Genomic DNA, 12842 nt, shown 5'->3' on the forward strand with positions numbered 1-12842 from the left:
GTGAGACGCTTGTGGGACCCCCAAACCATGCCCACATTCAAAGCTCACTGGGTAGGTCTGTGTGCAGGCCTGAGCCCATGGCTGTCTCCCAGACTCAGACAGGGAGAGGGGCGCAAGTGAGGCTTCTGCTCTGTGACCCCAGCATAGAAGGAGAAAGAGATGGGGGAGGCAGGGCACACAGCTCCCCCTCCTGAGGCTACAGTAGGGGCCCCAGAAAAACTGCTGGCAGAGGGGGCAGGGTTTGTCCTGGCTGCACCGGAATACCTTGTGGGCTCGTCAAAGAACATGACCGGAGGGTTGTTCACCAGCTCCAGCGCGATGGCCAGGCGCTTCCGCTGGCCGCCCGAGAGGCTTCCGGTCCGCGTGTTGGCACAAGACAGCAAGCCCAGAGCCGTCAGGATCTCCTTGACCTGGGGGGAGAGCAGAGTGGCCGTCAGGGACCTCCCCCACACCTTGCCACCACCAGGGCCCACGTGGAAACCTGTCACCTCCCCAGCCCGGCTCCCAGACACACAGACGGACGTGCCCGTTCACCCGGAGATGAACGGATCATCAGGTTTCTGACCAGCACAAAGGGACGGCCACTGTGACAGTTAAATGAGAGAATGAATCAAAGTGCATGGCATATGTAAACATTTAATCGACGGAAGCTGCTAATGAGACAATTACTAGTGACACAGCTCCTGTAGACACATAACCACACAGGCCGGGCCTCTCGAAAGAAGGAACGGGGCCCCTTTGGCACTTGTCAATAGGAAAACAAGGTCTTTGAAGGGGCAGCAAAGCGATAAAAGTGCTTGAAGCAGCCGGTCACTCCCGCAGCGGCCCGCCGATGCCTGCCCGGGCTGCAGGCTGGCCACCGAGGTATGAACAGCCCACTGTGCACTGAGCCCTCCCTGTCTGCTCCCGATTATCGATCCAGTATTGACGCAGGGGACCCAAGGTCAGCAGACTTCAGGGTAGGCTGTGGCGCCAGCTTCAGCTGCAGCGTTAAGGGTCCAGCCCAACGTCTTCTCAGTCTTCAGCCTCCCTGCCTCCAAGCCAGCCTCACCTCTCAACGGTCCTGCCAGAATTCGCCTGGCCATCATCCTGGCCCCAGGTGGCCCCTGGGCCTGTATGGGTGGACCCAGTCCAGCAGCTTCTCTGGGGAGATGAGGTCACCCAAAAGGAGAAAGAACTCACAAGAAAGAAAATTTCCATTTTGGCTCTTGAATTACTAAAGCATGGTCAGGACAAAATGTGGCTTTGGTGACAGGAAGAGCCAGGGACTGCTGCTTCATGGGCCAGGAAGCAGTAGGTCAGACAGGCCTGGGTTTGAATCCCACTCAGCCTCTCCCTTGTTGATCCCGAAACCCCACTGTACTACCTCTTCTAGAATGCGGTGCCGCTGAAGGACACCAAGCCAGGAATAAGGTCAGTGAGGTCACCCAGCAAAGGCCATCGAGGTGGGGCAGGTGGAGAGGGCTCTTCCTGGCACACTTCCTCTCCCATGCTGGTGGTTTATCTGCTGTCTTTCTCAGAATGATGAGGCTGGCAAGGTCTTCTGGAACCACAGGCCAAAGTGACAGGATGAAGAGTCACGCTGGTCATTCCAGGCCTGCTTCGGGGCCATCCACAAACATGGCACATGCCCTTTGCCTGTCTGCCTCTTGTGGCCGAGCGTCCCCTCACCCCACCTGCCCTCAACCCCCACAGACAGGATGCTGGAAGCAGATAGAGGCCAAAGGGCGGTGCCTTCCCTTTTCCTGCCCCGACTAGCTGGAGCATTTTCTCCCGCATTCTCTCAAGAGTGACGCTCTGCAGGCTGGTTTTGCTTAAAAACTCGTCAGAGAGAACAATGTGTGGTCTGAAGATGTTGCTCCCAAGGAGGCCCCCTCCCTTGGGGTTCTCAGAGCAGAGGCTGCTTTTCTGGGAAACAAGGAAGCACATTCCTCTCTGGCCAGAATAGTCCTTCCTATTGTGTTGCCACGCATGGAGTTGCAGGGAAATGAGTCAGGGCAAGCGATGGGCTGTCTTGCCATTGAAACAATCACACAATCCTGCTGCTGGATTATTGGAGGAGGTGGGACCCTCACAAGGCTGAGGAGCAGGAGGATGGGTAGGCCGGCCCAGGCTGGGCGCTTCCGGTGAGAGATGTGTGCAGGAACCAAGCACACCTGTCAGCCCTGCAGGGGGGCTCACTGCCTTGTTCAATTTGGCAGCAGTTGGATCTGAAGAGCAGTTCAAGGCTCTCATTCCCTTGGACAATTCAGCCACATAGTCCGGGAAGATCCTGACCGAGTGGAGGTAAACCCAGCGGACAATATCACGAGGCTGTCTTCTGGTCTGTGTCTTACAGGCCAGATGTGTGGAGGATCCGCCCTTGCAGGAGACACCTCCGTTCCCTACCAAGAAGGCCATCTCGCAGCTGTCACTTCTGCTCAAGCAGGCAGGGCGGGTTACCGTGGCTCCCATCAAGAACCGACCCAACGGGAAATCACCAAGCAGCTATCCTGCTGGGGCTGGAAGCTGCCTCTGAAGGTCACAATGTGACAGACATAGCGCAGGAGGCAAAAGGGGTTGCTGGCTGCGCTCCAGCTGAGAAGCGCTCACTTGTCCTCCCAGCCCTTCAGCAAAGTTACTGTCCCCAGGCCCCTCTTCCCACATGGAAAGGCTGGTCCGTGTGGGTCATGCTGCCGGGAAGTCCCAAGCAGCCCACTTACTCATGGATCATGCCTGTTCTGTGCAGCTCAGAGATAGTAAAGACATCATCTCACTCAGTGTCATGCTGCTCTGGAGGCCGGTGGGGCCTGGCCTTCCATCCCTTGTTACAGACGGAGCCCAGAGCGCTGGAGGCAGTGGCCCGTGGTTACCCAGTGTGTCTTGGGAGGCCAGGGCTGAAGGGGGCCCCCTTGTGGGCTTGGTCCCCCTTCACGACAGGCCGTCTCCGTGTGAGCAAGCTCCTCTGACCTAACTCATGTGCTCACCCCACCCCCACTCCTGTGCGGTGTGATTCCTGAATATAAACAGAAACGGGTCCTCCCTCTTCCCGCTCCCGCTGTCCCTGCTTCCCCACTGTGAGTCTGAGGTGCCCGTTCTGAAACGAGCAGTGGTCCTACAGGACTCTCTGCTGTCAGCCTATGACGTAAAGTCACAGCCCAGCCCTCCACCTTCATAAAGGGATAGAAATGTGTGTGCTTCCCACGTTTTCTACTTCTCTGCTTTCGGGCTATTTTATTCCTTTCAGTCTCAGGATAGAAGAGCTCCACGTGAACCGGCAGCAACATGGTTCACTCGTCACAGAAATCGGGCTCTCCCGCCTACACTGTGTCGTTAACCCTCCCTTCCCCCGGTTCACGGGCTGAACCCTAAGAGTTGTGGGGTGTGTGCTGGGGCAAGGGGAGGAGGACCCTGAAGATACCAGCATTTCTTTCCATACCCAGGTGGTTTACATTTACGTCACAGTAACTGATGTGGGACAGGAGAGGGGACAAGCATACGTCGGATTGCTATTCATATTTCCTTAGCACGTTTAACTGTATCCTGTCAATCATCCCATTTTTCACCAATCCATGAAGGGCCGCGTTGCCCCATTGGTGCTAACCCTGCAGACCCTGCCTTCCCGCGGCTGGACGGTGGCTCTCCAACAGTCTTAGGAAACAAGATAGTATTATGTGAGGGAACGTCACCAAATTCTGTGCTCACATGAACATCCCACGAGCACTCGTGGTGGAGAGCAGGGAAGCTGGGTTTCCATCAGACAGTGTATAACAGGAGCCAGCCTTCCCCGCACTGAGCGGGGTTTTCTGGTGCTCCCCGCTCCCTGGGATCGTAGGGAAATGAAAAAAGTGACGAAAAGGACTAGAAGGAGGTCTCAATCACCCGAGAAACGTGTTTATTTTATCTTTTCAAAGGCTGCTTAATAACACGTGAGAACCAAATTTCTCCTTGCCAGTGTGTGTGGGTGGAGGCTGGTTATTTTAAATGAATGACTAACCCTCTTCACTGTCAGAGTTTTACAGAAAACAATGGCGTGTGAAGCGTATTAAACACTACAAGGGCAGCACTGGGGCTGAACCGAAGCTTCCAGGCCGGTGACGGCAGCGTCCATCTGGACATGAGAGTCGGGCCCAGGCTCTTGCTGCAGAGTGGTCACTCCTGAGCTCTGGATGCCAGGCTGGAGTGCACACTGAGCTGTCACTGTCCCGCACACAGAAGGCTAAGGACAAACCAACAAATCCAGCGCCCAAAAGTCCATCCCACATGTTTGCCTAATGGTTTCACGGACCTTCTGGACCCCTTGTGGCCCCAAAGCACACACTTACCATCTCTCTTCTGCCTTCGTCCTTCTCCTGGAGCTTCAGGTGTGCAGATACCTGCAGGAGAAGAGGACAACAGTGTGTAGTCAGGACAGATGGCCATCGGCAGGGCAAACCTCACATGCCGTATGGTCAGCCAGGAGCCCCAGTGGCCGGGGCAACACCCTTGGAAGTCTTGGCCTCCCACCTCCCTTGGCCCAATGAAGGTGGGGTCTAGGGGTGCAGTGCGTGTCCGGGACACTTCCTGTTCTCTCAGTCGAATTTGCTGCTGTGCCGTGAGAGCAGTAAGATGTGGGCAACTGAGAGAGAAGGAAACCCAGGCACCAGGGGCTTGAAGACCAGCGGTGTGTATTCAGGAACTTCACAAGCCAACTGTTTAACCGGTGCTGGCTTAAAACTACCCATTGCTCATCACGGTGTGTTTGAGTGTTTACACCACAGGAATTGGCCAGTGCTGCCTCGCAGGACTCTGGTTTTGTTGGAGATGCCGTTTGCCAGCACACCCTCGGGCCCTGACCCTGCGTGGTAAAACCCTGAGCAGCCATCATCATGCCCAGCGTCCGCCTTGGCTCTGCCCTGCCGACTTCTGTGGCTTTGGGAGACGGAGTCTCAGTTTCCTCATGGGCACGGTGGTGAGGTCAGAACCTCCCACCAGGGAGCTGGGGAAGTTGCCGTGAGAATCAATGAGCAACTGAGATGAAGGGGAGAGTGGGGAAGAGGCCACGGTCCAGGCATGGGTTGGCTTAGGCCAGGCCAGCTGCTTGCCCTGTGACACCAAGTGTCACTTCTCGGTTGGCCTGCTGGTTGTAAGGGTCAGAAGCAGCCTGTGAAAATGCACAACCTGCAGCTAGTAGCCTATATCAACACTATGTGTGTGACAAGACCTCGAAGGGCGAAAGGTCTCACCGCCTCAAGGTCAAAGGATTCTTCAAAGGCATTGTGAAATTCTTAAAATCAAAGTCTCATTTAATATACTCTGAAAACAAATGGATTTCACAGCAGAGCCTGGTGACAGGTTAGGGGGAGGAGGCAGGTGACAACAGAAGTCACCAATATTGTCTGCAAAAGAAAGCAGAGATTGAGTCGGAAATCAAAGGGACTTTTCTGAGAGAAGTAACCAAGTGCTTAATTTAGTAACTCACGGAGGAGTTAGCTCTGCTCACCCTAGATGAGATGAACTAGCATTCAAGGAGTCTGCGAGGGTGTTTACTAAACTGACTGATCTGCTTGTGAGATCTTCCGAAGTCCCCTGTGCCCCCGACAGAAGACCTGTTTGGAGGCTGGGGAAACAATCAGGCCACCAGTGCACGTGCCTCCTCGGGAGGCCAGCCTGGGGGAGAGGTCTCCCCTTACTTACGGGACACTCAGTACCAGGGACGGCGACAGAAACAGCTCCACAGGAGCCTTTCTTTCTGCTTCGCCACAAAGCAGGTTAGGGAGCAGATCACATATCTGACACCTTACCCCACTTCCCTTTGCTCAGATTCCCTGGGAATTGCCCTTGGGACAAAAAGCTGGGCAGTTGCCACTCTCGGACGCCACAGGGAGGAAGCTTTGCCCAGTCCCAGGCAGAAGCACCAGGCAAGACCTCTCCAGGCTGCAAAACCAGGGCAAACACCCGCCCACTGACCAGCGCGCACGGCAGACAGGCTGAGAAGGTCCCGTAATGTGCCAGGAGCGTCCCGGAGGCCCTGTGTTTGGCAGTGGATGAGGAGAAAGCACCAAGCAGCCCCACCACAAAGCACACTGCTGAGCAAAAGGGCCGTCAGGGGCCCTCCCTCCTCCTCTCAGTGGGAGGCATTCTCGCAGCTCCCACTGCCAGGACTGGTGGGTGTGGTCCCTGTCAGTGGGCTGGGCCTTTTCAGACACTGGCCCTGGAAGCCCATGTCACAACACTTGGCTGGGTCGCAGTCTGTTCAAAGAGCAGGGTGACCAGGTCACTCTGCTCCCAACTGTACAGGATGCCCTGGGCTCGGCACTTGACTCTGGAGGCTGCCTTTCTTATGTGCTTTCAAGGGTTACATGTTTGATGCCTGTGTTGGGCTATGTGCGTGCAGGGCCTGGGACCCAGTAGGTGGGCAGCAAACACTGCTTTCACTCCCCCTCCTGGCAGGAAGGCCAGTCAGAGGGGCCATGACCTTGTCACCAGGTTGACTGGAACTTGGGCCCAAACAACTGGAGGGCTCACAGCCTCAAGGTCAAAGGATTCTTCAAGCGCATTGTGAAATTCTTAAAATCAAGAATTGGTAGGAAGGACAGAGCCTGGGGTGGTGGCGCGAGGATTGTGGTCACCCTGGGAATGGTCACCGATATCAGTCGGGTCAGTAACCTTCTCGGACACTTGACCTTGACTTTGCCATCCCGGGTCGGTGAGAATCCAGGGTCTTGGGGTTTGTTTTCCATGAAGTTGTCCAAACGGCATGACTGGTGTCAGAATGCCCCTGGAATAGGGGTGCTGACTACTGCAGGCAGCTGGGCAGAGCCCCCCACCCCACACTGGGTGCTAGGCACTGGGTGCTGCTCCCTGTGTTGGAGGCGAGGTGGCCGGGGCAGGAGCACAGGTGGGAGGGCCGCTCACCATCATGGCCTCCTGCACGGTGAGGTGGGGCAGCAGCATGTCATCCTGCATGATGTAGCAGGACACCTTCCGGAAGCAGCGCAGGTCACGGGGCATGCCGTTGATGAGGACAGAGCCCTTCATGCCAGTCTCCCTGCAAGGCCAGCAGAGGACATGTCAGCCCAGCCCCCGCTCTCCTCCTCTGGGGCCTGGGGAGGGGTGAGAGAGAGGCAGCCCCTCCCAGAATCCTCCCTGCAGGACCGTTTGCCATAGAGACAGCGAGGGGCAGGAAGAGGGGACCAGGGGCAGCCCCAGCCCTCACAGGAAGGAAGTGTGCGGAGAAAATGCCCAGTATGGACGGAGAGGGGTAGGTGAGTGGGGGGGCCTCTCTGGGATGGCACATCTGTAACAAGTGCCCACTAAACACACCAACAAAGACACGCATGGATGGTCCTCCTCGCAGCCAGGATGTCAGATGTACCCCTGGCTTTTGGAGGGGGGCGGGGCTCTAAGATTAGCTTCTGAAGGATCCTGTGTGTAACCGAGGCTACACTGACTCCCCTAAAGGCCAAGATTCTGCAGTCTGAGGTGTGGCCGCTTCATCAGAACCAGTTCCCAAGCGCCTGGCTCGGAGGCTGAAGGGGAGGGAGCACAGCAAGGGCCCTGGGCTCACGTGGCTCAGAGAGGGCGGCCTGGGCCTTGCATCCATTCGGCCAAGCACATGGCCCTTCTCTGTGACCACAGGGAACAGGTGGGGGCATGCCGTGTGCACTGTGGAAACGGAAGGGGCACAGCCCGGCCCGCCACACTCACGCACTGCCTCAGCCCCAGACCCACGAGCCTCCCTACTGCCCTCTGCTCTTCTGGGGGCCTCAGCTCAGCCCCAGGAGGTGGTGGGAGCCATCGCCATTCCACCCCAAGACCTCCCTCCCCTGAGCAGGAGCGACGTTTCCAGTCATGTGGCAGCGAGCAGGGGCTGCCTTTTGACCCTCCAATGTCATTCTCATCAGATTCCAGGGCCTCTTAGTCCTTCACTGGAGCCTTCACAGAACCTTAAGAAGTGATGGGACGGACTGAAGTGGCTACGCTGTTGGTACTGTGGCCACACGCCGCCTATGGCTGATGGCGGGTGAGGACCTCGCTCCTCGCTGGGCGTGCTCACCTGTATCCAGCCAGAATGTTCATGAACGTGGACTTCCCGGCCCCGGAGGGACCCATGATGGCCACCAGCTCCCCACTGTTGAACTTTCCAGAAATCCCTTTCAGAAGGGTCTTGTACCCTGCAAGAAGCAGAGCACAGTCACTCTCCAACCATCACGGGACTCATGGGTTTTATCCGGGTGCTGCCAGGCACACAGTACATTTGCCCATGGAGCCCAAGGCAAGACTTTTCACACCTTATACAATGCGAATTTCTGGGCAAGAAAATAGACCTCATACCTTTTTTACACCTGTGTGAACATCTTTAGCTGCACGCCATGGGTTATGTGTATGACATTTACCAGTTGGTGTATAACGCTTTATTTAGAGTGTACGCAGCACTTTCACGTGCACATCGAGGGAACCAGGAGCCCACCATTCTCCTTCTGGGATGAGCAGGCTGGTGTCCAGTGGGCCCGGGTGACTTGTACAGGCCCCCACAAGTGGTGGGGACAGAGCCTACCCTGGGCCACACCACTGGCCACACTGCTTCTGTTCCCACAATGGTGAGCCCATACGTTGTTAATTAAATGTTTAACTTAATATTGCATCTATGAATTTGTATTTATAATTTATAAGAATATAAATTATTCATATAGAATTTATTCATAAATCATTCCTCTATAATCAGCGAGTTGATATACTAACTAATTGATAATTAAACTTTATCACTTTGCAGCCACATCAAATGGCTTTGGAATTTCTGCCAAGTCTCCATCTGAGAGCTTTGTAAAAGGACAAAAAAACTACACATTCCAAACACAGCCATATTAATTTTTTTCAAGTAAACTGTTCAAATGTGCTATAAAGAATAAAATAGAAGCAGCTGGGTTCGCGGATAAAGACTGCTAATTCAGAAACATTTCTCAGGTCCTGAGAAGCGCTCCCAGACGTACCCTTAAACGATCAGAGCCATGCAAATGCAACCTTTCAGCTCCCACACGATGTTCAGGGGCCTGATGAGAAAGGGGCACGTGCGCCCGACCAGATCCATCTCTCTTCCCAGTCACTGGCAGCATGCTCCCTGCACCCCAAACTCCTGTTTGTTGGAGCCCTGGCCAAGTCTGGGGAGTTCCCGTCTCACAAATGAGACACCTGAACACTCACCCTGTCACCAGTGCCACCTTGATTTAGATGGAGAATCCCTGAGGCCTTGTTTAATCAGGCACAGAGGAGCGGAAGCAAAGGCAGGAAACTTGTGTTCTGGCTTATTAGAGAGAGAGAGACGTCGCCTGGGGAGGGCTGAGATAGTCTTCCTGGTGGGACAGGGACAGAGGGACAAAGGAAGGGCAGGGAGACAAAGGGAGGGCGTCTAGAAGAACGGCTCAGAACTGCAAATGAGCCAGATTCCTACCACTTGGTGACAGGTCAGCAAACATGGCCCATGAGAGTTAAAGGAGACCCGTGTGGGGGAGGTAACCCCAAAGGACTGCGTCTTCCCCTGGGTGGACAGACAGATGGAATAGCTGGGGCCCAGCAGAGACCCCTCCTCTAATAAGTCAAGCTCTCAGCACAGCAGCTCTGAATCAGGATGGCACTTTGGGACCTGGCCCCAGGGAACCTGTGTGACATCACCGAGGGAGATGCCAGACGTCTTCTAATTACCGGCCTCTTGTGGGTTCAGGTCCATAGCACGGTTATTCCCCAGCAAACCCTCCTTCTCAAAGTTCGGGCTGATCCCCAGCTGGTCCCCCGTAAACCAGGAGCTGCCTGAGGGTGCAAACACATTGCCAGGATGACCACTGGCCATTTGGAGGCCAAGTGCAGTCTGCACAGGGGTCATGACAGCCTGAGGGCAGCCTTGCTCCTGGGGTTGTGAGAGGTCCTTCCCTCCACACAGACCCCATGGGCACTGCTCTCTCTCTGATGTCACTAAGGCTGGCCCCTGGAGTGGGGTCCACAGTGGGGTGCAGATAACAATACTGGCTGCAGTGAAGCCCCTGACCAGGACGCCAGGAACAGGCATTAGTGTGGGAGCTACGGGAGCATCCAGCCCTTTCATGGGGAGACGTGGATGGGGGTACACACCATGGTCTCCTCCTTTACAGCCACCAGACTGTCACTGTGGGTCTGACCGTGAGCCCCGGTGCTAAACCCACACACCATAGAGTCAAGTGAGTTGTGCTGCCTCGCAAGGCTGACAACTCACGCCTCGGGGAGGGGTGCTGGCTCCCAGGGTAACATGTTAGGACAGGGAGTGCGTGTGACATGCTGCAGGGCCGGTTGGGAAGGGTCCTCCCATGTGGGACCCACGTGGGGTTCGGCAGCAGAGATGGTACAAGATCCAACTTGGGGCTCCTCTAACATTAGAAACCTGTTTGTCTTTAAAAATGACAAACATGCATTTGGGATTGAAAACTCTTAAAAGTGACACTGGCAACAGAAGTCAAGGAGGCACTGATCTTTCCTCTTGTGGGCCCAGAGGCTGGGGTGGGGGAGACACAGAGCTGGGCTCCCCGCAGCAGGCGAAGGGACTGCTGTCCAGCACGTGCATGGCCCTGCAGTCATGTAACAAAACCACCCTTTGCTGCACAGCCTGTGCTTGTCCCCGTATAGAAATGTGAACTGCGGATGGACCCCTCCCAGCACCAACCCCACCCGTCCCTGCCCTACGTTCCCGCCTGTGAGCCCTGCTCAGCCCTGTTTTTGGCATAATGGGAAAACCACCCAACAGGCAGGGCCATGGACGCCCATCAGCCCCCACAGGTCCAGGAGTTCCATCCTTAAAACAGCCAGACCAGAAGCCATAGCAGGGCCCAGACCAAAACCAGAGAGGAGAGATGGAGAGACAGAGAGAAACGGAGACAGAGAGGCAGAGAGATGAAGTGCCCCGGGCCCCTCCATCACAGTGAAGGGAGGTCTGCTCAGACACTGGGTCCCAGTGGAGAGCTCGGCCAGGCTCTTCTGACATGGAACGGGCATGTCCTGCAGTGAGAAGACAGCAGGACCACTGGGGCAGAGGGGCTGATGGGCAGGAGAAAGGCCTAGTGGGCGGAGCAGGTGGGGACGCGGGTTCTCAGCCACGGAGCCAGTGCCCGCCCGCAGTCCGTTTGTCTTCCAGACCCTCATGCTTCACATTTTGGGACTCGGAGCAGGGGGTCTTCATGGAAAGAGGACAATTGTGAAACAAATGTGATGCGTAGTTCTGGCTGAAAGACTATTCAAGGCAGGGCAGCTGACGAAGGGATGCTGTCACCACAGGACCCTCACCTTCCATCTCCGAACCTCTGGCCATGACTGCTGCCCAGCCCAGTTTCCACTCAGGAAAGGTTGGTGAACACAGACATACATGAATGGACGTTTACAAACCCCACAGACAAAGGTTTTCATGAGCACTTAGCGTTAAGTGTAGGCTGCGGCTTGGCATGTAGTGGCCACTTACAAAACTGTTTATGGATTTAGTGAGCAGAAGGTGAGCTCTTTGCACAAGTGAATTCAGAGTGACAGCCACAGTCTTGAGCACAACCATTTGGCCTGTGCCTCTTTTCAAGCCACTGCCCCAACAGGACCCGTCTGGGTCAGAGGAAATTCCCAGAAGCCCCTGGAGGTCCAGCTGCCCAGACAGTCCCTGAGGTCAACCCACAGGGTCCACTATTGCTGTGCGATGTGTTTCAGACGGGCCGCTGGTGTCCTTCTGTGGGTGGCACGAAGCTCACCTATAAACCTTTACGTAGTCACAATCAAAATGTGAGATGATATTTATTTCAGAGTAATGACTTTTCATGCAAATTTCACTGAAGTTGAGCCTACACAGAGGAAGTGCACAAACCATCAGTGTGTGCACAGCTTGACACCCCCCACACACTGGACCATGGGGGAACCAGCCCCCAGGCCAGACAGAGACGGGAGGTAATGAGCCCTGGGAGGCCCCTGTCATCACTTCAGTGGGTAATTGCTTTTGAGCTTAAGTAGATCCCCAGGGGTGTTGCTTTTTTGACAGAGGAATACATTTTTTTCCGGAAGGGAAAATATTTTCCTCCCTTGGAAATGAAGCCAATTCCCCTTTATGCGTAGAACGCTCCTTCGATGGGAAATTATGCCTCAATAATCTCGTGAGCGCCTGCTGCCACCCTGTGACCCCTGCCCTGGGATGAGCTGATTTGGGCCCAGAATGTACATCAGGAAACTGGAGACATGGAATGACCTACTGTTTACACGTCCTACACGAGTTAGGAAACCTTTAAAGAGAAACGGTGTCTGTCAGCACCTTTAGCACGTTGTGTTCTAGGGACACACAACGTAGGTTCCGTTGGGTAGGGGCACAGATTTTCTCCTTTATAGAAATGTGCCCGTGAAGGACAGCCCTCCAGCAAGCACCAGGTCTGGGGGCACTCACTCGCGACAGGCAAGCAGGGCGCCAGCTTCACTCACATCTGTGCCTTTAAGCCTCACAGAAAACTGAGTACCGGGTTCTTCTCCATATTTTGCAGACGACAAACAAGAGCTCAGAGAGGGTGAATGACGTGCCCAAGGCCACACAGCAGCTCAGCAGAGGAGCCAACATGCCAACGACTTCTGCCCATTTTCAGAAGTGGCCCTTACACACGGCCAGAGCCACTGCCAGTCCCGGCAGCACAGTTCAGGGATCCAGGCTGTGGCTCCCTCACCTCTGTCCTCTCACTGAATTGAGCGTGCATTTAGTCTGCAGCTGCGTGACCTAGTTAACAGAAGATGGGAAGAAATGACATGCCTTTCCTTCCCCCCATATGAAATCCCCTCAGTCTCCGAAGGCCAAGGCCACCACCAGGGTGCAGGTGGGGCAGTTCCCAGCGTGGGTGTGGCCAGGT

General features: G+C 55.3%; 1 protein-coding gene across 5 annotated transcripts in view; it reads right to left on the bottom strand.

Moving 5' to 3' along the window:
* Nucleotides 1-12842, bottom strand: part of ABCG1 (ATP binding cassette subfamily G member 1) — a 66200-nt gene that overhangs the window by 12456 nt on the left and 40902 nt on the right. For all 5 annotated transcript variants that reach the window (XM_019745710.2, XM_019745709.2, XM_074324953.1 and 2 more), the window contains 4 exons: nt 8018-8135; nt 6877-7009; nt 4305-4355; nt 265-410 (listed from right to left, as the gene is read on the bottom strand). In XM_019745710.2, the coding sequence (XP_019601269.2) occupies nt 265-410; nt 4305-4355; nt 6877-7009; nt 8018-8135 (448 nt within the window). The remainder of the gene's footprint in view (nt 1-264; nt 411-4304; nt 4356-6876; nt 7010-8017; nt 8136-12842) is intronic.

The sequence above is a fragment of the Rhinolophus sinicus genome, linkage group LG01 (assembly GCF_036562045.2).
Source record: "Rhinolophus sinicus isolate RSC01 linkage group LG01, ASM3656204v1, whole genome shotgun sequence".
In the NCBI taxonomy this organism is placed as follows: Eukaryota; Metazoa; Chordata; class Mammalia; order Chiroptera; family Rhinolophidae; genus Rhinolophus; species Rhinolophus sinicus.